We start from the raw sequence: 24,554 nt of genomic DNA, 5'->3' as shown, positions 1-24,554 counted from the left end.
ATTCAGTGGTTCAATAGCGGCTTTAAAAAATATTGACACTCACTTTAGCATTCACCAAAGAGGGTGAAAGCGAAAGCCTGCGCGCATAAGACGCATTCATGAAATTACTTGACGTTTGAATGCGTTGTTTCTGCTTATTGTTTTCTCCCACCAAAGCTCGTGGGTTCGATTACCTTAATTGACTTAAAGCTAACTGACCTTAAAGCTCGAGGGTTCGACTCCCACTGAAGGTCGTTGGTTCGTGCACCTGAATTAAGTCTATCTTCATTAACTTTGCCTTTTTTTATTGGCATGTGAGCGGCATCGGAGTCATTCATTTCTTTTTTCTCTTCTGGGGCACGCCAACGTTCGACCCATTGTCCTTAAAGGAGGAAAGCTTTGTTATAACTGGATTTCGACTCGTTTAATTTTAACAGTCGTCTCTCAGAGCCCTGTCTGATCAAAGGCGCCACCTTAGGTGTGGCTCCAGGGCCCGAGCACCTCCTCCACCCCCCGCCCCCCCGGTGAACTTGGTTCTCTTCCTTCGAACTTGGTTTTCCATCGAGTACCTGTGCACAGCGTCGCGCAAGACCCCATGTAATGATTTATTATCCATGATTTTGCCGCCCCCTTTTGACCGGTCACTATATATTCGTTTTCCGAGTCACGACATATTAAAAAAAAAGAAAAAGTTAGCAAAATGTATATTCCTGCTCACTCAAAAATATGTTTTCATAAACGACATTCTGAAACCTTGTCAGTGAAAACATGGTTGCAAAATAAAAAAAAAGTGTATTTTTGTTTTTTCTGCTTACTGCTGTCTGTGTGATGTGCAGGAGGCAGCTGAACATTGTTTTATTAGATGCAAAGACGAGGACTCTGAAAAAAGGATTTCAATATCGACCCTCACAGTGTGCGATACCTGTTTCCAACTACTTGTGATGGTGAACCATTTCATATGTTTTTTTCTTCTAATGGCAATGCACAGCTTGTGGAAAACGTGTATGCAGTTTCCTAACGCAGTACCAATCATAATTAATTTTACCCAATAACTATCTCTGGTTTATGACTTTCCCATAAAATGCGCCAAGCGTCTTGCACGCTTGGTTTACTGAGGCATGCGCAAGTGGCCTAATGGCTAGAAGATCGATATGTTGTGCTAGTGTTGCTCTGTTCCGATCCTGCCGTTGGACATTATAATTTATGTTTATTTATTAAAGACAAAATCGTTCTTAACGACTTACCAACACCTTTCCGTATCGGATATGTTTGAAACTTATTTCGTGGGTCGATTCCAAAGATATGGTGCAGCCTAAAAAGAGCCGCGCCAGCGGAATTTCATCGCATTTAGGTTGGATCTCTGGTATCGTTTCGCACTTTTAATATTTAATATTCCGAGAAGATTTAAGATAAAAGGCATTTGCTGTCAGAGTTATGTTTCATGAAATTCGTTTGAGGGCTGCCATACTAAAAAAAAAAAAATCTGAGGAATAATTTTTGGCATTTGCAGCGTGCCGGGCTGCGACCGACGAAGCCTGATACGTCACGCCGGCGACGCCAGGATCGCCGAAGATTTGGCCCCTGTGTGCAGTTCACCGCGCTGAAAATTGCCCGCACCCGTGCGGTCATGTGCGGCGACGAGCTGTCGCCACGGTGGTTGTCGCCGCAGCGCATGCGCGTACACAGGGGCGGCAAGCGAGCCTTTTGTTCTCGTTTGCCAAATGCGCAAACACAGTGCAATCTCTTCATTGCACCCGAACTGTAGGCCAGCCAGCCAAGCTAGCTCGCGATGCGCTCTTGTCTAGCGACTCGAGCGCGTGATACTTGTTCTATTCCCGAGCCGGCCGCGTCAAAGCGCGCCGTATGCCGCCAGTCACGCTGGCTGCGTGGTGACGCTAGACTGTACAGAGCGTCCGCTTCGCGCCGCGTAGCGTGACTGCATCGCGCGTGGCGCCAGACTGTATCCGCGCCTTAAGTGCTGGGCGAGTTGTCACGTGGTGCATGGTTGATCTAAGGTGAAAGCCAGCGAAAAGAAGTTCCCAACGCGTAGGCCGAGCGTGTGTGCGGCGGCTGTCCCCGTGCGATAATGGCACCGCGGAACGAGCCACTCCTGCTGCTTTGAAGCTACGGACGCGTAAGCAACGTCGGCGAGTGCTTGAAACGAAGCAGGTTGGCTGGTGGTTCCGACTCGTACGCTGCTAATCATGTTTATTGCGCAAGGGAATAACTCGGCAGTGCCTTCCGCCCTTCAGAAAATCTTCGGAAAGTGCAGGGCACAATTGAAGAGCGTGGAGTGCGACGTGCGCCTGAAGGTGAGCATATTGCTTTGTTGCTACGCAATCCGGTTAAATCATCTGTTTTGTAGTTCTTGCATTTTAGAAAGTTTTATCGCCAGCTTGGCGCGTCCGTGTTGTCCATGCGCGGCGTGCATCAGCTAGCACGCGGTGGTCGCGGGCCTCAATTTCGTGGCTCTGGCCCGGTCTGGCACAAACGCTATACAAAGCGGGCCACCCCCGCCCGACGATTGACCGAGAGCCTGTCCTGGCCGGGCCGAGAGCCTGGCCCGGCCCAGTCCAATACACAATCGATAAACACAATTGCTTCTGACGGCGCAACAGCCACGTAAACGGCAATAAAGATTGAAAACACAAATTGTTACGTTCTCGCCATCGCCATCATAGACGGCGTAGACGTAGGACACTAGTACTGACAGCTGCTCAAGTAAGCATTGTTTGGAATGTTCTCTAAAAAAATTCACCGACGATTGCATTACTGTCTAATTCAGAATTCGAGATGGCCAACCGAACAGGCAGTTGGGCAGCTTACCTGTGGTTTCAAAGCGACAGCGTTAAGCGCCCCGTGTCGCAGAAAATCCGATTCTGGCGTCCTGCACCGGGCGTTCCGTGAGCGAAAATTGTCATATATATTTAGGTATATGTATATGCCACGCCTTGCCGTATGACGTGCGGTGTGTGCGGGTTATATTGCCGCACCATTCTCTCACTAATGTCACTCATGCCTTATCTTTTGTTCTTGACAAAGTTATTCCTCTGAATTTTGAGAATGACAGCCCACATGCAAATGTCATGAAAAAAAAAGCAACACTGACAGCGCATGCTTTTTATGTTAAGCCTTATCAGGCTGCAATAGTAAAAGGGTCAAGCAATGACAGAAACCTCAAAATGATGTAAATGTCTTGGTGCGGCTGTGCGATATCCCCGGGATCGACGCACGCAAGAGGCCGCGTTTCTATGAGAAAGCTCGCTTTCGCGCATAGCGTTGGCCGCGAGCGTTTCCCGGTGAATATTAACGGCTACGTAAGCTGCAGTTTCCGGGAAGCTTGAGAAGCAGTCAGGGATCTTTGAATGATATCGCGTTCCACTCTTTGAGACGAAGCTGAAGCGTCCTTCAAATTTTCGAACAGGGATGTGCGTCATATAATGCTATCTTCCAAGTGACCTTTCCAATTTCGAAGTCGCCAAAACGTCGCTAATTGGTCTGTCATGTAGCTAAAAAAAATGGCGCCGGTCGCAAAATAGAAGTATTTGTCTCCAAACAGACAAGAATGTCACTTAATGTCGGCACAACATCGCTAAAATGGCAAGACTGGCGATGAGTGGTCTGCCAATATTTAAATTCGCTTAACATCATTAGCTTAATGCGCCGCATTTGGGGCGCTGCTTTTCGAACCGTTATCGCATGACTCTCTTTAAAGAAGGCATGTCCGGTGGTTGGTTTCGAGCCCGGTTCCCAAGGCACACCAGCCCGATGCTATGCACTGTAAAATAATTTACGCCCTAAAATGTGAGAAAAGGTGTAAATGTGTCCATAACTCACAGCCTTAGGGTGTCGGTTATACAGATAACCCCTTAGGGGTGCGAGTTATAAACACATTTACACCATTTTTTACTAAAAAGTGAAAAAGGGTGTAATTGTGTCCATAACTCACACCCTTAGGGTGTCCGTTATATAGATAACACCTTGAGGGTGTGAGTTATAGACATATTTACACCATTTTTCACTTTTTAGGGTGTAAATTATTTTACAGTGTACTCTTTAGACCATGCATGCGCACCAAGAAATCGCAGAGGACGCGCTTGCGAGCGTCCTTACCAGCTTCAGTGCTCACACTGTGACATTCTGCGCTCGTGAGTCACGTCGCATGACAACGATTTACTGGTAAACGTGAGAACACGCGTATTTCTAGCTGGCAAGGAAAATCGTAAGTTTAGCCTGAAAAAATAAGCTGATGCGATCGCGCTGTAGTTTATTCGTCATATATGGCAGATAAGCTGCAAATCCCAGTTCTCTCAAACAGTGGTGTCAATAACATTTCGTACTTGTCTGCCTTTGGCGCAGTATCTTTTTCTAAAGCCTTATGGACCAATTCACCCAACGAGAAGCTTTATTAAGCTACTTTTATTAAGTACAAGAACAACCTCCAGTGGGACACGTTTACGTTTACTTCGTCTGTTAGATAGTTTGCATCTCATTTGCTTCAGTGCCACTTTTTGCCTCTGTAAAACGTTAGTTGCGATTGCTAAAATTGTGGAATAGCAAATTTCTAATGAACGCATGAACCCCCTTCATCTCCCCGCTCTCCCCATCTACCGATTCCTTTGAGCGTAGTGCGACATTATGGACTGACTTCTGTATATAGTAAACATGGCTTGCAAGGCTAGGAGTGCAGAGAAGACGAGGAGCGGAGGAACACATATCAAAGAAGGACCGACGCTGAATTAACCAGTTAGCCTGCTCCAAAATCATTATGCTGCCAAGGCAGTCGCTATCACATTTTAATATTCAGCTACAGGTAGTCGTTAGCCTGCTCTTCGTCATTATTTCCAGCTCAGCGAGAGATTATTTCCAGCGCAGCGAGATGTGCATAACACGCGTACCTCTTTCCTACTTGTTTGTTTCCGTGTCTCTGAGTTGGTACTACTCCTTCCTTTCTCTCGATCGCTCAGCGTTCGAGGTGTTCGGCAGAGCTCGTGGATTCTAATGCTTGAAATAAGGCGCTAAGAAATAACTCCATCCTTTTGCGTTAATATAGATATGCAACTTAATTTGGAGAAGCTCTAGTGCTTTTTACTTTCGCGCGACCCGTATAGCAGCGCTACAAAGCGTTGTTATTTGAAAATCTGGCTGCGCCTGCATTTTATGGTGGCAGATTTAGAGTGACAAATAGGCTGAGACGCCTATGTTAAGATACCTATGTTATCTTTTCCTCGTAAACAGCAACGGGTAAATATTTCTTTGGTAAGGTTCGCTGTTGTTCTGCTATATGCCGATAAGGGCTTGTCTGTATACTGACTCGTCTTTTACGAAGGAAAGCTTTTCACGCCGTTCAAAAGACTACCGACACTGGGCCGAAATCCAGGAACAATAATACGCTGCTCGTTGTTGACAGGTATTTGCTCTCGTGGAAAAAAAAAGAAGGACAGGAAAATAAGAATTGATGAATGAATGATGTCACCTGTTCTGTTTCCTGTATAGGACTTGCTGCATCGGTTCTACGTAATAGGCGTGAACTTCTGCCGTCACATAGAAAAAGAAAAAAAATTTTTTTCGTGTCAGATATAAATGTGGAAGAGTATCTACTGTATAGTTGTGACAAATTTGGCGGGCAACTTTACACCGACTGGATTCAAGACCATTCACCGAGTTAAAGATACTCGGACCGCGGCCACACCCGTCACTGGCACGAAAAGCGATTCGTGCACTAGTACAGTACTTGAAGTGCACCGGCTTAGGAGACCGTTTGTAGTGTCCCTGTGTATAGCGTCCCTCCCACATGCACTCAGTGATTACTCTCTCCTTTTTTTCATCTTTCTGTTCCCGTTTCCCCCACCCCCAGTGTAGGGTCGCAATCCGGGTGCTCTTCTGGTTTACCTTCGTAAGAACGAACGAAAGAAAGACTGAAAGAAAGAGAGAACGAGAGAAAGAACGAAAAAAACCTTTAGGTAGTGCATTAGGTGCTCGCATGTGTCCTTGAGGAGGTCGACCTACAGCGCCATGCGTTTACTTCAAACTGCGGCTCGTTATGTCTTGCAAGAAGTGTGTTCCTTCCGATCGCATAACTGAACGCATTACTACGTGTGCGGCTGGAGTTCGCCTTTCGCCTTCACGTGATACAGGCATGTATCATGCTGCCAAACAAACCTTTTTTATATGCACTCTCTAGGACAAAAAGAAAGTAAGAAAGATATTACCAGTCCCTTGGGATCTTGCGCGTTTGCGTGTAGTTCATCAAAACGCACGTACTGGGAACCCTCGTTATAACAATGCCGTGGGGACAAGAAATGCGTTTTGTTATGAACCACATTTACTTGAAAGCAGAGTGACTGTAAAATAGCTACGGTTGCCCGGGCGTGCGCTCCGCCATTGCCGGAGTTCTTAAAACATGTACCGAACCCGCCGTGGTTGCTCAGTGGCTATGGTGCTATAGGCTGCTGAGCACGAGGTCGCGGGATCGAATCCCGGCCACGGCGGCCGCATTTCGATGGGGGCGAAATGCGAAAACACCCGTGTACTTAGATTTAGGTGCACGGTAAAGAACCCCAGGTGGTCGAAATTTCCGGAGCCCTCCACTACGGCGTGCCTCAAAATCAGAAAGTGGTTTTGGCACGTAAAACCCCGTAATTTATTCATTAAAACATGTACCGAAACGCTTCACAGCTGAGAATTGGGCGAGTTGGTGTGGTTCCATCTTAACAAAAAAGTGCGCGAGAAAGACGTAGACGAGAAAGAGAGAAACGACAAACACGGGCGTTACGTTGGATACACACGTAGAGCAAATGTACGTAGGGCAAACAAATCTGCTGCATAGGGCAAAGAAATTGATGCGTAAATACCAGGATCCAGGAGCATGCGCTCAGTGTAAATTTATTTAGGTATTTATTTAGCAGATACTACCGGCCTGTATTACAAGCCTTAGGCAGGAGTGGGGTACAGAAATAATAAAAACAGAGAAGCTGTAGATTGCACCAGAAGGAGCAAACAATGGTACTCGAACAGAGTTCAATACACAGCAGAATCAAGTACAAAAAATAAAACACTCGACTCGAAACAAATTGCATGTGTGCCCTATTGTTCACTCAGGGCTTGTAAAAACAAGTTCACCGTTTCGGAGCTGACCACGTTTCCAGGCAGATCATTTCAGTGAACAATGCTGCGGGAAAAAATTAATATTTAAAAACATCTGTTTTGCACAAAAATGCGCCGACTTTTTTTAGCATGATAGGAACGCGTAGGGCGGTGGGTAAGGGGCTCAACCCTGTCTTTACGTCACCAGTACAAAAGTATCTATAAACGTTGACCAGTACAGCAGCCGTCTGTCACTACTCTCCACCGCAGGTTCATTATACCTTCTTTCCTTTATTATCCTTAAAGGCCAAGTCCTCGGGCAGGTTAAATACGTTCTCATTTACCTCAGGATGGATGCGGCATTCTAACATGTGTCCTATGGTTGCTGCGTTATTTCTGCATGCTCCGCATATACAATCGTCATTGGCAAATTTTTTCATGGAGCATAGTGCTGTCAGACAGCGTGGAAGAATTGTTCACTTACCTTTGAATTATCGTAAAACATGTCTTTTCAGATATTATTCATCATCATTATCGCCACCACCACCACCACCAACTTTACGCTTGTTTTTGTCACTTTCAACTCCATTAACGTAATATTTACTTGTAGTTTCTTGGTTCCTCCCCCCCCCCTTTTTTTCATTATGAGTTGATGTTGTTTCCCTAATGGAACTTCCAAACTTTAGTGGCCTATCTAGTTTTCTCGTTATTCATGAGTTGTTTTTTCGAAACAGAATTTGCTCTGGGCCTCCCGTGCACCGAAGGACACCCAGCCCATCTCTCATTGTACTACGCGCGTCTCATTCGTAGTTTTTGCTATGCCACAACAGCCAGCCTGCAAAAAAAAGAAAGAAAAAAAAGCCGCAGTTTGAGCGATCTTTAGTCTAGTGCGCACTTCGGATTTTATGCGCATACGTAATATCAAGTTTTCATACTCAAGTTCAGGTAACCATGATACCTTCTCACGCGCCTCGGCTTACCTTATACAGGAATGAAGGAAGGAAAACAAGAGGTGAAAGGCACACAGATTAACAGATTAAATTCCGGTTGCCTATTCTGCACAGGGGAACAAAGTAAAGGCAGAAAAGATGAGATTTAAAAGAAAAGAAAGAAACGCATCAGTTCTCATATTCTATAGTTTTTCAATGAGCCCCGTTTTCTTTAAAACTAACGCTTTTAAAGCAATTCGTGCCGATGTCGCCTGGGATACAGTTACACTTGTCGTCCCCCATAGCGCTTCATACGTGCTTCGTTATGGCCGCGTTCACTTTGCCTTCCGGCGGGAGCAATTGTTTTCCCTAGTAATTCTTCCCGGACCGCCATCGCTACCCTGCAGAATTTGTCGATTAAAAATGTTCAACGTTGAATTGAGCTCAGCATCAAGTAAATTGCCGTAAATTAACCCAATCATGTGAAAAATATTCGGGCTATTGAACTTGTCAGTGCACTATACGAATTCGTTCCAAAATGTTATGCGCGCGGGTGTTCAGGCTCTGTTTAAGGTGACCCATGGGCAAAGAGCGTAAATATAGACAGAATCCTGATGTATACAGACGCTGTACTCGTTTGTGATTTTTTTTTACAATGCGATCCGCGCATTTAATTATTTTTGCACAACTGCCAACCTCTGTGTCAGGTTTTAGGCAGGAGTGTGATATACGGAACACCTACAGAAGAAATAAATAAAATTCAAGATATAAAGTCACATAAACACGCCAGGCCATGAACTGGACATCGTAACATTGCAAGTAACGAGAGGAAAACAAAACGACTGGAAACGGCAAAGTACTAAACGGCACGCGTTTTAAGGAAAACTACAGGTACATGACTAAGCATCGCGCAACGTGCCAGTGGCTATCAAACAGCTGCATAACAGAGGATTCAAAGAGGCACAACTCTAGCAGCTGGGGCCAGCCTACGACGTTGTCGCATCTTGGTTGGCCATACATTAAACGGCGGCTGGCGATCAGAGCAAGACACCACTGCCGTCCTCATTCTAAAACACTGACGTTCATGAAAATGGCAAGAAATAACTGGAAGAATGCAAAACAATAGTGACGAAATTGGCTTATTCGAAAATGCAAAATTAAAGGTGTCACCCGCGTTCACCGCATTCAGCTAGCAGTGTTGGTGTTCGACAGTGCAGGTGCACAATAACAAAGCAGCTATATAACGTGGCAGACAAGAATCACGTTGAAATCGTGACTCCTATATATCTTAGTTCAAGTTAGTTTCAGAGTACACATACCTAAAGTGCGCCAATATGTGGGAACTATCAATTAAGCAGAATACAGCGCACCCTGACTAAAAGCCCAGCTTTCGTGCCACACATCCGCGCGTACGCAACAGGCGGGACAAGGAACCCGGTGAGTCAGTCTTCCGGTTCTTCTTCACAGACAGTCGCCCAGTTGACCTCCCGCTGCGACGCGCAACCGAAGGCCTCGCGAAACTCTTCCAGGTGCCGAATGGACGTCGACAATCTTAGCCCGAAGTCGTCGTCGTTCGAGCTGAGAGTCTGGCACGAGTGGTGCAGGGCGAAAAGCATGAAAAATATTTGACTGGCCGAAAACCTGTGAAAGCCGAACGCCGGCTCCCTCCGGTGCCAGCCCGGAGTGGCGACGATGCGGGCCGTCGATCGCAGCGATAGCAGGGGGTGCTTCAGATTAGGGGCCAACGCGCGTCCGAAGATCACTTTCGTGCAGGACACGTGATCTGACAGGTGCTCACTGGTCTTGATATCCAAGTGTGCTCGCTCGACCAGCGCGTCCCAGAGAGCGTCGGCCAGTAGGATTCCCAGCACAGCGGCATTGTTGACAATGGCGCCGTTGATTCGGCTACGGTTTCCTCTGTGGGTGACGTTGAAGTTCAGGAGCGCATACACGGCGGCCGAGATGACGATACTGTTGCCCGCTCTGCTGACGAACGCTTGGAACAAGTTTTCTCGGAACCTGTGCAGCTCTACGAGGCCGCGCGCAGCGTTCATGCGTCGCACCTGGAAAAGTGGAAATGAAAATTCCTTACATCATTGGAGAGCGCAGGTATCGGTCTTGTATCTGTTTAAGGGTCCTCAACAACCCCTATGGCGAAATTTCGCAGTCATGCGCGACGCGTGGAGCTTGCAAGTGGAGCGCGAAGCCACCTTTTTCTCGAGCTCTCTCTTTCAACAGAAACATTCGCCTCATTTTCTTCCGGCTGCCTCTTCTTACTGCTAGTGTGTATTCATTATTGCAATATAATAAACAGGCTGAAGTAAGCGGAAATCTGCTTTCGAATTTCGGTAAGAATTACGCGCTTCCGGAAGAAGCCGAGTGTCGTCTGCTCACGGTCGGCCGCGGACGCCCGTGTAGAAATCAAACTTTGGCCACCCTGCTTACCGGTTTCATAAGCGTCGGGTTTCGCTAATTTCGACTAGTTTTGAAAACACAACTAGCCTCGAACCACACTAAACTTGAGGTCAGACTACAGGCACGCTTGCCACCGCACGCTGACTCCTGGCCGCTCCTGGCTAGATGCCTTGGCAGACTTCGCTTCGTAATTTGAGCTATTGAAAGCGCTTCAGAAAACTATCCGTCGGTGAAGCTGGTGCAGGACAAAGCCGGTTCGCGCCACGTAGCAGATTGGAGCATATGAGCGCGAGCGCGCACTCAAGCATTGTGCAACGAAGCAAACGCTGCGCACTACAGTTGCATGAAGCCGTGGTCTGCTACGTAGCGTAGATACCGCGGCCTTCACGGGATGCTGTGACGATTCCTCTCACTCAGCGCACTGCGGCTCTCTGAGGGCAACCACGTTTGGCGCGTCGTAGGTGCCAAAATCGAAATTGGGGTCGCCTATGGGTACATACAAAATCAAACTTGAAGTACGCGCCACGGTGACGTTCTATAGGCGGAGCGTTGTTGGTACACCAGGATCCGCCGTAGCCTTCGCAGTGCAATGTACTGGTGAAGGAGCGGGTGCACTGCGATGAGCAGGATTATTGGCAACCTTTGGTTGCCAATAACTCCACTTCTCCTGAACGCATTGAACTACCCGCTGCATCAAAGTTATCTGTAAAATAGTCTATTTTAGCTTCAAATGAATTTCTCGACTTTGATAAACAGTGCTTCAAAGCCCCTTTAAATGTTCTATATTGAACTCTCATGCAGTTTGTTGCTCCGTCTATGTCATACCTGGCTGCATCATCCAAAATAATTTGTTCTGCACCCTGTTGCATCAAAACAATTCAGAGGACACATATCGTGCATATACTGATGTCATGATAGACCTGCACTGACTTAGCCTCCTAAGTAGACCCGTCTCAAAGCGCGCCGGCACCTTAAATTGCGGATCTGCCAAGAGATCAGTACAACGCGTACGCAGGCGGGCGTTGCTATGCCTCCCTGGATCAATGTGTATTTCTCTGACTCAATGCGGGGCAAGCGGAAGCGCTAAGGACGTCATTCGAGGACCTCGATAAAGTTCCACCGGAATTCGAAACGCCACTTTATTTGGTAAATGCTAAAGATGCGTGCGCGGTGGCTCGTTTGTCTCGAGATCTACTTAGTCCGATCACGAGTTTTCTGCAAGTCATCTAACCCCCCCCCCTCCCCCTCATGTAAACGGGACATGCACTGCAATTCTCATTTAGGAGCGTCACGTACTGTATAAATGTGTTAAGTTGCCTACTTGAAATGAAGCGATAGCAACCGGGCTTACTAATATTATTTTAGAGTGATCAATAGTTATTGAACGAGGAATGCCGCTGGAGTCCAGCTGGGGCCCCAGCAACATTGCTTGTTCGATCTCTGTTGCTCACTCGAAGCCTCCAACTTCCCAGTGAACTTCTGTCATGGTTGGATCAATGATACTTTAGCCACCGAGTATTCACCTGGAAATAGAAATCGCGGATCTCCATGGCATTTTCAAAGTAGTTATCGCTGGCGTCGGGCAGATGGTGAGAGTATGGCGCTGTCATGTCCACGGCCAACACGACGCGAACGCCTCGCACCACTCTGCGAACCTCGCTCGAGTTGAGGTGTGCGGAGAAGGTGGTTTGAGCGTCCGCAAGCACGGCATCAGCGACTTTTTCGAATAGCTGTAGCACGACCGCATCTCGGTCTGGACTAGTCATCTGCTGCGTTAACAACACGTCCCAAAGCGAAAACAGTTGCACGATCCGCTTGCTGCAGAAAGACGCCCGAGCCACAAGACTCGGTGCCACCTCCGTATTTATGACTTCTTCGCGAAACACGAGCCACGCCGTGTGCACAGAGAAGTAGATGAGCGCCGCGGCCTGGACGGACGCGTCCTTGTCCGTGAGTACTTCTACGATGGCCGCGAGATTGGGGGGATCCTCAATTCGAATCAGTGGGAACGTCCTCAGAATTACCTTCCATGAGGACATGTCTGCATTGGGAAACACTTCGTCCAGGAAGGTCAATTTCCCGCCGTAGATTCTCTCTTCGAAAAGTTTGCGCGCGTTTCTTAGTCGGGTGATCAGAGTCATCAGGGCTGCGCGAGTAACATTTAGACCAGTATAACTGTTCGCGGCCTCGAACATGACGTTCCTGAACTTCATCGAATCCTTAGAGCCGGTGGTCAGTATGTATGGCGCGGTTACAGCGCCGATGAAGTAGATCATTTCGTTGCTTCCACGCCGTAAAAGAATGTTAGTTCTAAAGATGCTGTAGATGTAGTACCGGAAGTGTAACAGACCGACGAGCTTGAGCAGGTCCGCGGCATGCGGCGAGATCGCAGATGTTCCCGACCAGCGGTGAAAGAGGTCGATGACGGCTCGCACTGCGTTTTCGGCGGTGAACAGATTTCTGACGGCTGAGACGAGGCAGCTCTCGTGGTGCATCCTGAGGATGTCGCTGACCGGCGAGCGCAGCTTGCCCTGCAGAGTCGGATGGACCACGGCCGAGGCGAGCGCGCGCTCCACGATCGCCTGGCGGTCCAGCTCGCTCTTCTTGTAGCAGGCGTAGCTGATGAAGTTGTTGCAAGGGTCTACCGTCAGGTTGGACAGCATGATTATCGTTTGGATGGCTTCGGGGCAGCAGAAGGGCGGCACTTCAGGACTGGACTCGGATGAGGTGTCTACCGGTGCGTGGACCAGAGTCCAGAGGAGCACCGCAATGACGGACAGAAGCAGCGGCGCTAGCAGAACCAAGGTCGTAACGAAATCGTGAGGGCGGTCGGTACTCGACGCTTCCTCAGTGGGCATTTCATTGGGAAACGCCTTATGGAAAGAGAGCAGAGATTCTTCTTCTTCTTCTGCAGACGTGGATGTAATGCTCGAGATATTCCTTTTTTCTTCTCCTTTGACTCGCACTTCATGACGTGCTCCAAAGATGCGGCACGAACCGTGGGAGGACGCGGCAGTTGTTGCCTCAAAACATGGTGCGTACCCCCAGGGGGATGATTGGTCACACTGGGTTGATTGAGAAGTGCATCTAACAAAATACCAAGAGGGGTGAAGGCAAACATTCAACACGGTGTAAGAGGCAAGTAAATGCCAATGAAATTGTTTAGAGGGCCTATACATAAATTGAGGATAAAATGGAAAAAGTGTCCCACAGCCGGTACCCTAGCAGCGAAACCTTCCTGACGCTTCAATGAACTAGTGTACAGCAGTAATCATTAACCCGTGCCTTGTGCCTAATTGATAGGCAGCAGAGGACCAAATATTTGGTGTAATAAGCGCTAACCCAAGCTTAGTAATTAGAAATATGAGGAACTTTACGTAGAGAGAGGAGAAGCGGCAGCAGGAAAGTAAGAAATGGTTCATAGTTTTTGGTTCATTGCAAAAAGTGCAGACGTTAATTATGGATAAACCAGATCTATAAAGGTAAATGTTTAGGCGGGAAACTATACAATGGAAGCTTGATGAGGTAACCTCGCATTGTCGAGAAAGGCATTTGCTCGTGTTCTACCGGTAATTTAGATGTCAAAAATCATCTGCATAAAGTAGGCATGATTCATTACAATTGAGAAATACAAGACATTTAAATCTAGCTTTTGTTAAAACAGCGAAATCGGGAAGGAAATTTAAGACTAATACATTCAGTGACGACGATGCAAGTGAGTCAGCTGATTAATTTAAAAAGACTCCGCTATGACAGGAGACCCAGACAAAGCGGACTTTAGGCAAATTCCTACGAAATAGTGGGAAAGAAGTTCCGTTATCCTCTGTATTCGACCTTTCTTCTGCTTTTTTATTTTCCAACAGTGTGCTAAATTGGCCCTGTTGGTACATGTTTTTACGAAGGAGCAGCGCTTAAGAATAGGACAAGGGAGACAATTGACACTAACCTTGTTTTCCACCTAGACGGTGTGATTTCCTGCTTGTTTTTAGCTACGTCCTGTGGCAGCACCGTTAGCCTATCTTCCTTAGTGGATACGCGCCATAAATTCTGATCATCATCATTTGTCAGCATCATCATTCATACAGTAAGAACAATTTCTTATTTATTTCTTAGGTTTCAGAAAAGCATTGTTCCGAATACTATGTTCTTTCTTTATGTTCTTAATGCGGAAATCTCGACTAGTAGCAAATTTAAGACATTTCCAGCGCTTCATAAAAAAAAAGAGGAAAGCATCATAGAAAAACCGAGAAAACAACAGGACCACGAGGATGTCTGGTAGATTTCTCACGACAGCCTTCAGTGCGACCACTCGGCATGTTCATTGTGCGGAACTGTGTGTATTTTTGCATGAATACATCGTCTCTGCAGGGAGGGCAGCGCGCTAAAAATCGTACTCCTACAATATGTTCACAATTATGCTAAGCAAGACCTTGTCTTCCTCAGCGAGTCACCACCATTTTTTCCGAATCAGGTGTTCCTGTGCATCTAAATGCGGCATCTGAAATAGTGCATCTTAAAAATGTGGGCCAGTGTGCTACCGGGTATGTACCCCAGCGACCACTGGTCGCCGGGATGTTCCGAATATATGTTCAGGGTGCCCCACGTGACTTTCGCCATAATTTAAAAACTCACCGACGATTACGATACTCCCTAGTGCAAAGTTTAAGGACAGCTCTATACGTGTTTTCATTTAGCGATATATCGGCTGGCGCGTATAGTCGGTCTCGTGCGGCACGTTGCAAATGGAGCCAAGTGAGGTGCGACTGCCTCGCTAATCTGGAGATAACGAGACCCAGCGCGTGGAGCAAGCGCGCGGGTGACGAGTTGGCACGATTCACAGAAGCCGCCACCGACAGACCCAGACGACTCACGCTACTCTGGCGCCATTTCATAGCCATCGCCGCAATGCCCCTCGTGCGCAGCACCGCGCTTTTCTCCTCACGCTTTCGTCATACCTTCCTCCGCTTTCCGCCTCATGGTTCCTCTGCGGCCTTCTCTCCGCTTTCCTCCTCGCTCTTCTCTCTCGCCACTTCCTGCATCCCCCGCTGTGCGCACTGTTCGCTCTCATGTTTCGCTGTGTTCGTTTGTTCGGTTACGCGGGGAACGCCGCTGCTCGTTGCAGAAACAGGCGCCTATGAGCTGCGCTCTAAAATATTGTTACGGAAGGATGAAAGAAGAGAGAGGAAGAAGATTGCGAGACGCTGGCTGTTCCGTGTTGTTGGTGGCCAACCATCTTAACTATTCTGGCTCATCTTGTATGTATATATTGTAAATACAGTCTTTCTATACTCCCATCATTCCCATAACAATATTGCCACATAGCGACCATCAAGAACACACTGGCGAAACTGTGAATTACGAAACTAACGTGACACTCGAAGCACAACAATATTGGCGAACACAGTCGGCGATCGTCGAAATATGATTAGCGGGTCAAGCGCTTTTTATGCATCACTCGTCGAAGGTTTCAGTGCTCGAGTGCCCTTGGGGTTTCCAGAAACTGCTACACATTTGTATCGCGCATGCAATCTGATTATACAGGATTCGGGGACGACATGCACAACAAATGGAATCAAAGGTAACATTCGCGTAAGTTCTAAATCATGCAGGCGCGTCGCGCGCCGAGCGATAAGTTCGTGTTAATATGCGAATGGCACGTAGCTGCGCAATTACCAAGGTAACGTTGTTTGCTGTCGCTTGGAGCAACAAAGACATTTCCTTGTATTTTGCCCAATGACAACATTAGTTATCATTAATAAATTAACTTCTGAAATATTTCAATCAGAGCAAAATTGTCAATCAGAAATTTCCAATCGGAAAATTCCTTGGCTCGCAAGGAGAAGGGGAGGGAGGGGGTGTCTTTACCTCGTCGATGGCCTTATGAGGAGTGCAATCTGAGATAAGGCAGAGTGCGCCGAGTATTGAAAACTTCGTGTGCGCCGTGTTGTCGCCGTTTATCTCGCGTTGAAGCGAGGGGCAGCACGAAGGTTAATTGATTCGCTGCTGCGGCCTCGCTTTCTCATTCCAGTGTTTTGATACCAAGTGTGCGCAGTCATGGAGATAGATGCGTTCATGTTTGTGCGCGCATGAGACACAATGTTTGTTGATTTAGTTAGCGAACGTTTACGAGTTAATACGGCCGATAAAATTACTATCCTCGTTTCGTATAATTGTCTACTAATTCGCTATCGCGATCCATGCTTTGCTTTTTGGGAGAAACTGCGACTTTCTTGTTTTATTTAATTTAGCTCTGGTTTCATGGACTTCCTGCGAATTTTGCGTTCCTGCTGCACTAGGACAGGGCACACCTGTGCTATTGGATAATCACAAGGTGATAAATTTTGCGCGACAGTCTGCGTGGCATCCTGCTCTGCCTTTTGTGACGCAGTTAGCGGGAAACAGCTCAGCCATTGTGGCTCAGTTAGTTTGGTGTGTACTGAATCTTACTGGGTCATGCTTGTGACGCTTTCTCTGGCCTCCAACATTATTTTAACTTATTTCGGTACATTTTGAGGTAGCTTTTGGGCGCGGCGCCCTGGGTGTTCCGGGCGTTGTGGCGCATTTTGGCGTGAACTGAATCTCACTAGGACATAATTGTGACCCCCTTTATGGTGCCCCCAGTGACATTTAACTCATTTAATTACTCACTTTTGTCGAAAACACGACGAGTGATCGCCAGTAGCAATAACAGGGGAGTGTGTTGCTTGCGCGAGAACAACGCGCAAAACATAAAGCGGAGGAGTTAAAAAACCAGTAACTCGTAGCTGGGAAATTCCATCTTCTGAACGACTGAAATATGCTTTATTCCCACACGGATGTCAAGAGTGCACGTAGAAGGTATTCTGAGAGCGTCTGGCTGGAGGAGCTTGTGTTGTGTCCACATCTGTTTACGTGTCATAGCACCGCGTCGGCTCAGGCAGAGTTGTGTCAAAAATACGCAGTCTCCCGTGTGTTCGTGCTTTTAAAGAGCAGGAAATAAGGCCAGGACATCGGAGAATAATTGGAAATCAGATGTCTTCGTCACATTTTTGTATGGTATAGCTTGTGATGCTTCAGGTGTTTCTACGCGATGTTTGTAAAAGCGAATTGCTTTTGTTCGTAATTTCAACCATTCACCACTTTCACGCGTTTCTCCTCTACACGCAGTTTTACTGTAAGGTTTAAATACCAAAATTACTCATGCTTCTAATTTTATCAACTGATGTCGTTCGGCGGAGCTTCATACGGGAACTACTGCTGTTTACCTGGTGTCACAACAATGGAAGTACGCGCAAGAAGCCCGTAACGAGCATGCTTATAGATCAAAATAAACATTTCCTCATTTCACAAGGCGTCTTCGTGTAACTTATGAAATTGCACAGCGGACAGCTTCGATGAAGGGTTATAAAGATTACGCACCAAGACAGCGCGCGGTTGAGAAGTAAAGGAAAAACAAATGCCGTGCCGATCAGCGCAGATGGCGTAGCACGTACCAGCTAGCGTTCAAAACGCGTGGGCCTGAAACCGAAACCGGAAGTGTGGTTCAGGTGTTCACGCCACCCACTTGGTGCGCTACAGTCAAGTCGGACGCTGGGCTCTATGGGAGTGTCCGCTGTTCTTGGATTTGTTTCTCTGTGACTAAGTGGGTAGAACGCAGCGCCCACGAAACTATCAGCCCTCCGCGTACCTATAGACTCTGTACTCATCGCAGATCGCTTTGAAAGTTAAGGACTATAGTCGGGCAGACGACACATCTATTCTCGATTTTTTAGAATTATCATTTAATCAATTTGAACTTGCCTGCGATTGTGAATCGGTTGACGAACTATGGCAGCGCCTCAAGAAAATTATAAGACATTGCGTTGATAGTTTCATCCCAACTCGACTAAAAAATATAAAACGACGGAACCCTTGGATTAATCGACATATCATCCATATTAAGCGTAAAATAAAGCGTTTACGCAAAAGGCAAGGTATCTCCGTCGAGGTATCGAAATTGCGAAGGGCACTGAAAACGGCTCTGAAGGAATCAAAAGAGCAATTCTTTAACGAAACATTAAGTAATTTTATGAAAACATCACCACAAAAATTCTGGCTTTATCTGAATGATAAAAAAGAACAAATAAACAAGATCCAAGTTAACAATGTAATAGTAACGCAAAAAGCAAATATTGCGAGTCATTTTAATGATTTCTTCCAATCAGTTTTTTCAGCGCCTAGCAGCGATTGCGCAGTCGCCTGTCTGCCGTCTTCCTTTTCATGTGGGATGGAAAAACTTGTCATCACTCAAGCAGGCGTGTTTAACCAACTACTACTTTTAGAGTCTAAGAAGGCTAGCGGGCCGGATGGAATACCAACCCAATTTCTAAAGCGATACGCGGAGTGGGTGTCCTTTTTCTTAAATAGTATCTTTGTTAAGTCATTGCAAACTCACTCGTTGCCACAAGACTGGCGTTGCGCAGTCATAACTCCTGTTTTTAAAAACGGTAACCGATAGCTAATAAATAACTATTGCCCAGTTTCCCTGACTAGCGTCTGTTGTAAAGTCTTAGAGCATATCATAAGTAAGCATATTCTCGTTTTTCTTGAAAATAACAACTTTTTTTATCAGCACCAACATGGTTTCCGAAAGGGACTTTCTACAGTAACCCAGCTCGTAGAAACTATTCATGATTTTACTTCAGCTATAGACGCCCAAGAACAAATGGACGTCATCTGCGTAGACTTTGCGAAAGCCTTCGACAAAGTTTCGCACAATAAATTACTATTCAAGCTACATAAAGCAGGAATAAATGACACTATTCTAAAATGGATTGAAGCCTACCTACACGATCGCAGGCAGGTTGTGCGTGTGGACGAGTGCTTATCCCCTGCGTTAGAAGTGCTTTCTGGTGTTCCCCAGGGGTCTGTTTTGGCCCCGTTGCTGTTCTTGGTTTACATTAACGACATTACAGAGATTGTCGAGTTCCCTGTGAAATTGAAGCTTTTTGCTGACGACTGTTTAATTTATTCTACAGTAACGCACATTGACGACCAAATCAGAATTAACCGGGTTCTTCATTCCCTTCACCTTTGGTGTGAAAAATGGGACATGGAAATCAATTACAACAAATCGACTTTTACACATGTTACTAACAAAAAAAGTGTGGCACCATTCTTTTATAATATTGCAAGCAACAAACTAAGAAATGTAGATACATTCAAGTATTTAGGGATCACAATTTCACATAACTTAGACTGGCGTAAACATATAGATAACCTGTGCTCGATGGCTTCACAAAAACTTTATTCACTGAAGAAAAAGCTGGAACATGCAACGAAAGATGCTAAATTAATTGCTTATAAAACTCTCATACGTCCATCTTTAGAATACGCTTGCGTTGTCTGGAGCCCCCAACAAAAAGTCTTAATAGACAAACTAGAAAGAATTCAGAGAATGGCTGCTCGTTTTATTGCTTCAAGGTATCGAAGGACTGACTCGGTAACAACAATTCTGCGTTCGTGTGGACTTGAGTTGCTGGAAACCCGAAGGAAGAAAGCCAGACTGAAGATTTTTTTTTCAGATACTTCAAAGGGTTCTGAAGATAAAAAAGGAAATATATGTCCAGTTCCCTGCAAATCGTAGCGAGAGAATTAACCACAGCAGAGCCGTCAAGCCTTATAACACACGTGTTGATGTTTTTCGTTATTCTTTTTTCCCGGATGCAATTGAAATGTGGAATGCCTTACCTGATGTTGTTGTCAATCAGACGGATGTGCACAAATTTGAATGCTTGATTGATATTTTGTATCGTGAACACCCAACCTGATGCTATGAAGTGTCAAATTTGCTTGTGTTGTACTATTTTCCCTCCCTGTAACAACCCTCAAGCGAGGGTTAACACTATTAGTAAAGAAAGAAAGAAAAAGAAAGAAAGAAGATAAAGCCCGCGCGGCCGCGCCATGCGCAGCCGCCGCCGGATTGCGCAATCGCCAACTCGTGCTCAGCAGCGCAACGCCATAACCACTGATGTATACCGCGGCGTGTGCAGGCGCATGACGCTGGCCGTTTATTAAACTATCGTGGAGAGAGAGAGAGAGAGAGAGAGAGAGAGAGAAACAACTTTATTGAGCCGAGCTCGACATCTTCTTAGACGCCGTCGATGGAAGTGGTTCCCTCTTCACGGGACCCATATGCTTCCCTAGCCGCCTGGCCCCTGGAGATCAGGACGAGCTGGTCTTCCAGGGCGGTGCTGGTTAGCAAGGTCTCCCATCGCTCGGTAAGGGTGGATGAGGCATGGGGTAGGGTAGTGGGGCAGTTAAGAGGTGGGGGGATCGCCTTGATGAAATTGCATACTCCAATGACGTGTTGGAGCGTGCCTAAATGAGTTTTGCAGAAGGTACAATCCTTCTCGTACCTTTCCGGGTACATCTTGTTTTGAAGGTAAGGGTGCGGGAAGGATCCTGCCTGTATTTGCCTGTAGATCACTTGCTGTTCTCTGCTAAGCGATTTGTGAGGATCGGGGTAACGGCGCCTCTCCGTCTTATAATGGTTCGTAATGTCTCTGTAAGTAAATATGGACTGTGGCTCATCTTCCTCAACCCGGTGTTCCATCTCTCGGGCGAACTGGTGGGCAAGTTCGTTGCCCTCCAGCCCAGAGTGAGCCGGTGTCCATATTAACTCAGCTTTCCTTTCAGGTACGTCGCGTTTACTTTGGAGAATATCTAGTGCCGCAAGAGACACCCACCCCTTCCTGTAGTTGTTATACGCCTTTTGCGAGTCGGTGACAATTCTTCCCACCTTGGGCTGCGCGAGTGCTAGCGCTATAGCGGCCTCTTCTGCCACCTCTGGAAAAGACGTCTTGATGGAGGCGCAGGTTACGAGCACATCCCGCGTCGTAACTGCCAGCGTTGCTTTCGATGAAAACTTGGGTAACGAAGCGTCTGTGAAGAGAGTGACCCCCTCTTCCTCTTCTACTATTTGACCCAAAGTCTCCGTCAAGGCCGCTATACGAGCTGCTCTGCGGCCGTCGTTACGACCCGACCTCATGTTTCTAGGCAGTGGCTTACTGTGGATTTTATGCACCCACAACCTGAGTAACGGCCCCGTTTCCTTCCGCTCTGCCTCTTGCCAGCCCAACTTGGCAAGAACGCGACGTCCCGCCGACGTCTGACTGAGCCGAACTCTTTGATTAGATAGATGAGCTTCTATTAGCTCTTCGACGACGTTGTGCTTGGCCATGCCGAGAAGCTTGTCGGTCGAAGAATGCTTCGGAATGCCCAGCGCCATCTTGGTTGCCTTTCGTATAATGACGTTCAACTGGTCCCTGTCTTTTTTCAGCAACTTGAGGTACGGCGCCGCGTAAACGATGCGCGACGTCAAGAAGGCCTGGACGAGCGTCAGTAAATCGTCCTCTTTCAATCCCCTTTGTCTGTTTGTGACTCTTCTGATCATGTTCGAAATTTGTTCCGTTGAAACTTTGATTTTGTCGATCGACGCTCCCGCCTTGCCATTGTTCTGGAAGATGACACCCAGGATACGTGCTTGCGTGGTTGGTGTTATGGTCGTCCCGTCGATGGTGATGCGTACGTTCTCTTGGTCTCCTTTCTTTCTTCTTGGCTTGATGACGAGTAACTCGGACTTCTGTGGCGAGCAACTGAGGCCGCACGATTTAGCGAACTCGTGCACGGTCTTTGCCACTCTCTGAAGGGTCTCCTCCATCCAACTCTCCGACCCTGCCCTCGACGTCCACACAGTGATATCGTCTGCATAGAGAGCGTGATCTATGCCCTCTATGTCTTGAAGCAAAGTCGGGAGAGGGAGGAGTGCCAGGTTGAAGAGAAGCGGCGAAAGAACCGATCCTTGCGGAGTGCCTCTGTCTCCCAGGGCTATCGGTTCCGACTTCTCCTCTCCAATTTTGATGGTTGCCGTTCTATTGGTTAAGAAATCCTGCACATATTTGAATGTCCGCTTTCCGCATCCAGTTTGGTGCAGGTTACGAAGAATACTTTCGTGTGTGACGTTATCGAAGGCCCCCTTGAGATCGAGCGCCAGGATAGCTCTTGGCGTAGGGGTCTTCGCTTGCTTGATAACCAGCTCGTGTATTCGCACCAAGACGTCTTGCGTGCTCAGGTGCCTCCGGAATCCGTACATGGTCGGTGGCATCTGATCAGTGACATCCAAATGTCTCTGTAGTCTCTTGAACACCATACGCTCGACCACCTTCCCTACACATGACGTGAGGGAGATGGGGCGTAGATTGTCGACGTGGGGTGGTTTCCCCGGCTTGGGAATGAAATGCACCTCCGCTTCTTTCCATTCTTTTGGTAACGAACCCTTCTCCCAGGACGCGTTGACGAGGGTTAGCAGTTCAGCTCGGCTTTTGTCGCCCATATTTTTTAGCATCTTGTATGTAACGCCGTCAATTCCCGGTGCGCTGCCTTGATTACTTTCATCGATGGCCGCAACCAGCTCCAGTTCGGTGAAGGCTTCGTCCATCTCGACGTTGCTATCGCCTTCATACTCGTGAGTCGGGTTACCGCTCTTCTCGGTCTTGAGGTATTTACTTGTGAGTTCACGAATGAGCTTCTCCCCGTCACCGTCGTAACTGTTGATCGTTCTTGTGAGGTCTCGGACGCATGCGCTCTTGCTTTTGAATGGATCTATGAGGTGTCGCAACAGCTTCCAAGTCTTCTTCGTAGACAGTGTGCCTTGCAGGTCATCACACATCTTCATCCAGTTTTCCCTGCATAGTTGTTCCGCATACTCGGTCACTTGCTTGTTGTCCGCGTGTATACGTCTGCGAAGCTTCTTGTTATGTCTTTGCCTCTTCCACCTTCGAGTAAGACCGTGCCTGGCCGCCCACATGTGACTAAGCCTGCTGTCTACGAAGGGTATTTGCGTGGTAGTAGTAATCTTCTGCGTAAATTTCTTTACAAATTCGCGTTGCTTTTTGGCCCATGCCTCATACGTCTTGGTGTCTTGGTTTTCATCCTCGCCTTCACTGTCTGCGCTTCTACGTAACCGGTCCCAGTCTGTAATGTTGGCTTGACCCAGTTTCGCCTTGATGTCAGTCCCCCCGAGGGTTACACAAATTATATCGTGATCCGAGCCAAGATTTTCCCCCGTGTTACGCCAAGTTACGTCGAGGTTCCCCCGAACTAGCGTCAGATCAGGTGTGGTGTCTCTGACCGTGCTAGTGCCTGTCCTGGTTGGTACGCCCGGTTCGTTAACCACCTCCATGTCGTGGTCCTCTATAGCTTTAACCAATTGGTTTCCTCTTTTGGACGAATATTTATAACCCCACATCGTGTGGGCGGCGTTAAAACCTCCTAGCACTAAAATCGGTCTTGTTTTTGCTTCTTTAATGCAGTCCAATATGGTGCCTTCAAAGTCAATGACCCTGCTGGACGGTCGGCAATAAGCATTCAGGACGAAAAAGTTCTTGTCCCCCCCCACTCTTCTGCTGTGAATTTCGATGAGCGTATGCTCGCAGCCTCGCTGAGCGGTCACGTGTTGTGTGGCCGCCACGTTGCTGCGGACCAAGATCGCAGTACCCTTTTCGCTAGGGTCCGTATACGTAATGTATCCTGCGAGCTTGGCCCGGCCGTTGGTCTCTTGTAACGCTATGATATCCGGTTTTTGGTCCAATTTATCAACGAATAGTTGTAACTCCCCTATCTTGTTTCTAATACTCCTACAGTTCCATTGAAATAACACCGCAGTCTCTTTCTGCTTTCCTTTAGTCTTCGTCATTTTCTACTTTTTGAGCGGTAGATTTGCGCACGGAACCAACTTTTCGCGGCCTGACCCGTAGATTAAGCCGTGGTGACTTCATCTTGGCAACGGTGAGATGCTTATTTTTCGCATCCGTCGTCATGACTCTAACGGAGAGTTGGCTGCATTTGGCCTCCACATTATCCATTCTTACTGTTAGATTGTTCACTTGCGCAGACATTTGGGAAACTTGGCTGGAGATTTGCGTAAGCATGCTCATGACCGACTCCATTGTCGGAGCAACGGCGGCCTCAGCCTTCTCTTCCTCCATGGCAACCACTGCCGTTTCTGTCTGTGGAGTTTACGTCACTGACTGCGTCAACGCCGGTGATGTGATCTGCGCCGATGACGTGATCAGCTTCGTCACCGCTGGAGTAGCGCTGGTGGTGTCTCTCTTGGGTACTTTCCTT

General features: G+C 47.3%; 2 protein-coding genes across 9 annotated transcripts in view; one reads left to right on the top strand and one right to left on the bottom strand.

The window, feature by feature from the left end:
- The first annotated feature begins 1,507 nt into the window (after positions 1-1,507).
- Positions 1,508-24,554, top strand: part of LOC135914649 (uncharacterized) — a 461,017-nt gene continuing 437,970 nt past the window's right edge. For 5 of the 8 annotated variants that reach the window (XR_011514057.1, XM_070537513.1, XM_070537512.1 and 2 more), the window contains exon 1: positions 1,510-2,291. Coding sequence is in view for 5 of the 8 variants with exons in the window: in XM_070537513.1 (XP_070393614.1) it covers positions 2,184-2,291 (108 nt within the window). In the remaining 3 variants the exon portion in view is untranslated. Of the gene's footprint in view, positions 2,292-24,554 lie in introns of all 8 variants that reach the window. The other 3 variants (XM_070537510.1, XR_011514058.1, XR_010568363.1) reach the window with 3 other exon arrangements.
- On the bottom strand, positions 8,831-13,301 carry LOC135914648 (uncharacterized). Its single transcript, XM_065447580.1, has 2 exons — positions 11,933-13,301; positions 8,831-10,057 (listed from the first exon to the last, which is right to left on the bottom strand). The coding sequence occupies exons 1-2, from the start codon at positions 13,265-13,267 to the stop codon at positions 9,437-9,439; spliced, it is 1,956 nt and encodes a 651-aa protein (XP_065303652.1). The 5' UTR covers positions 13,268-13,301; the 3' UTR covers positions 8,831-9,436.

The sequence above is a fragment of the Dermacentor albipictus genome, chromosome 4, assembly GCF_038994185.2.
Source record: "Dermacentor albipictus isolate Rhodes 1998 colony chromosome 4, USDA_Dalb.pri_finalv2, whole genome shotgun sequence".
Lineage (NCBI taxonomy): Eukaryota > Metazoa > Arthropoda > Arachnida > Ixodida > Ixodidae > Dermacentor > Dermacentor albipictus.
The sequence above is the reverse complement of the archived record's forward strand: the minus strand, read 5'-3'. Positions and strand labels throughout refer to the sequence as shown.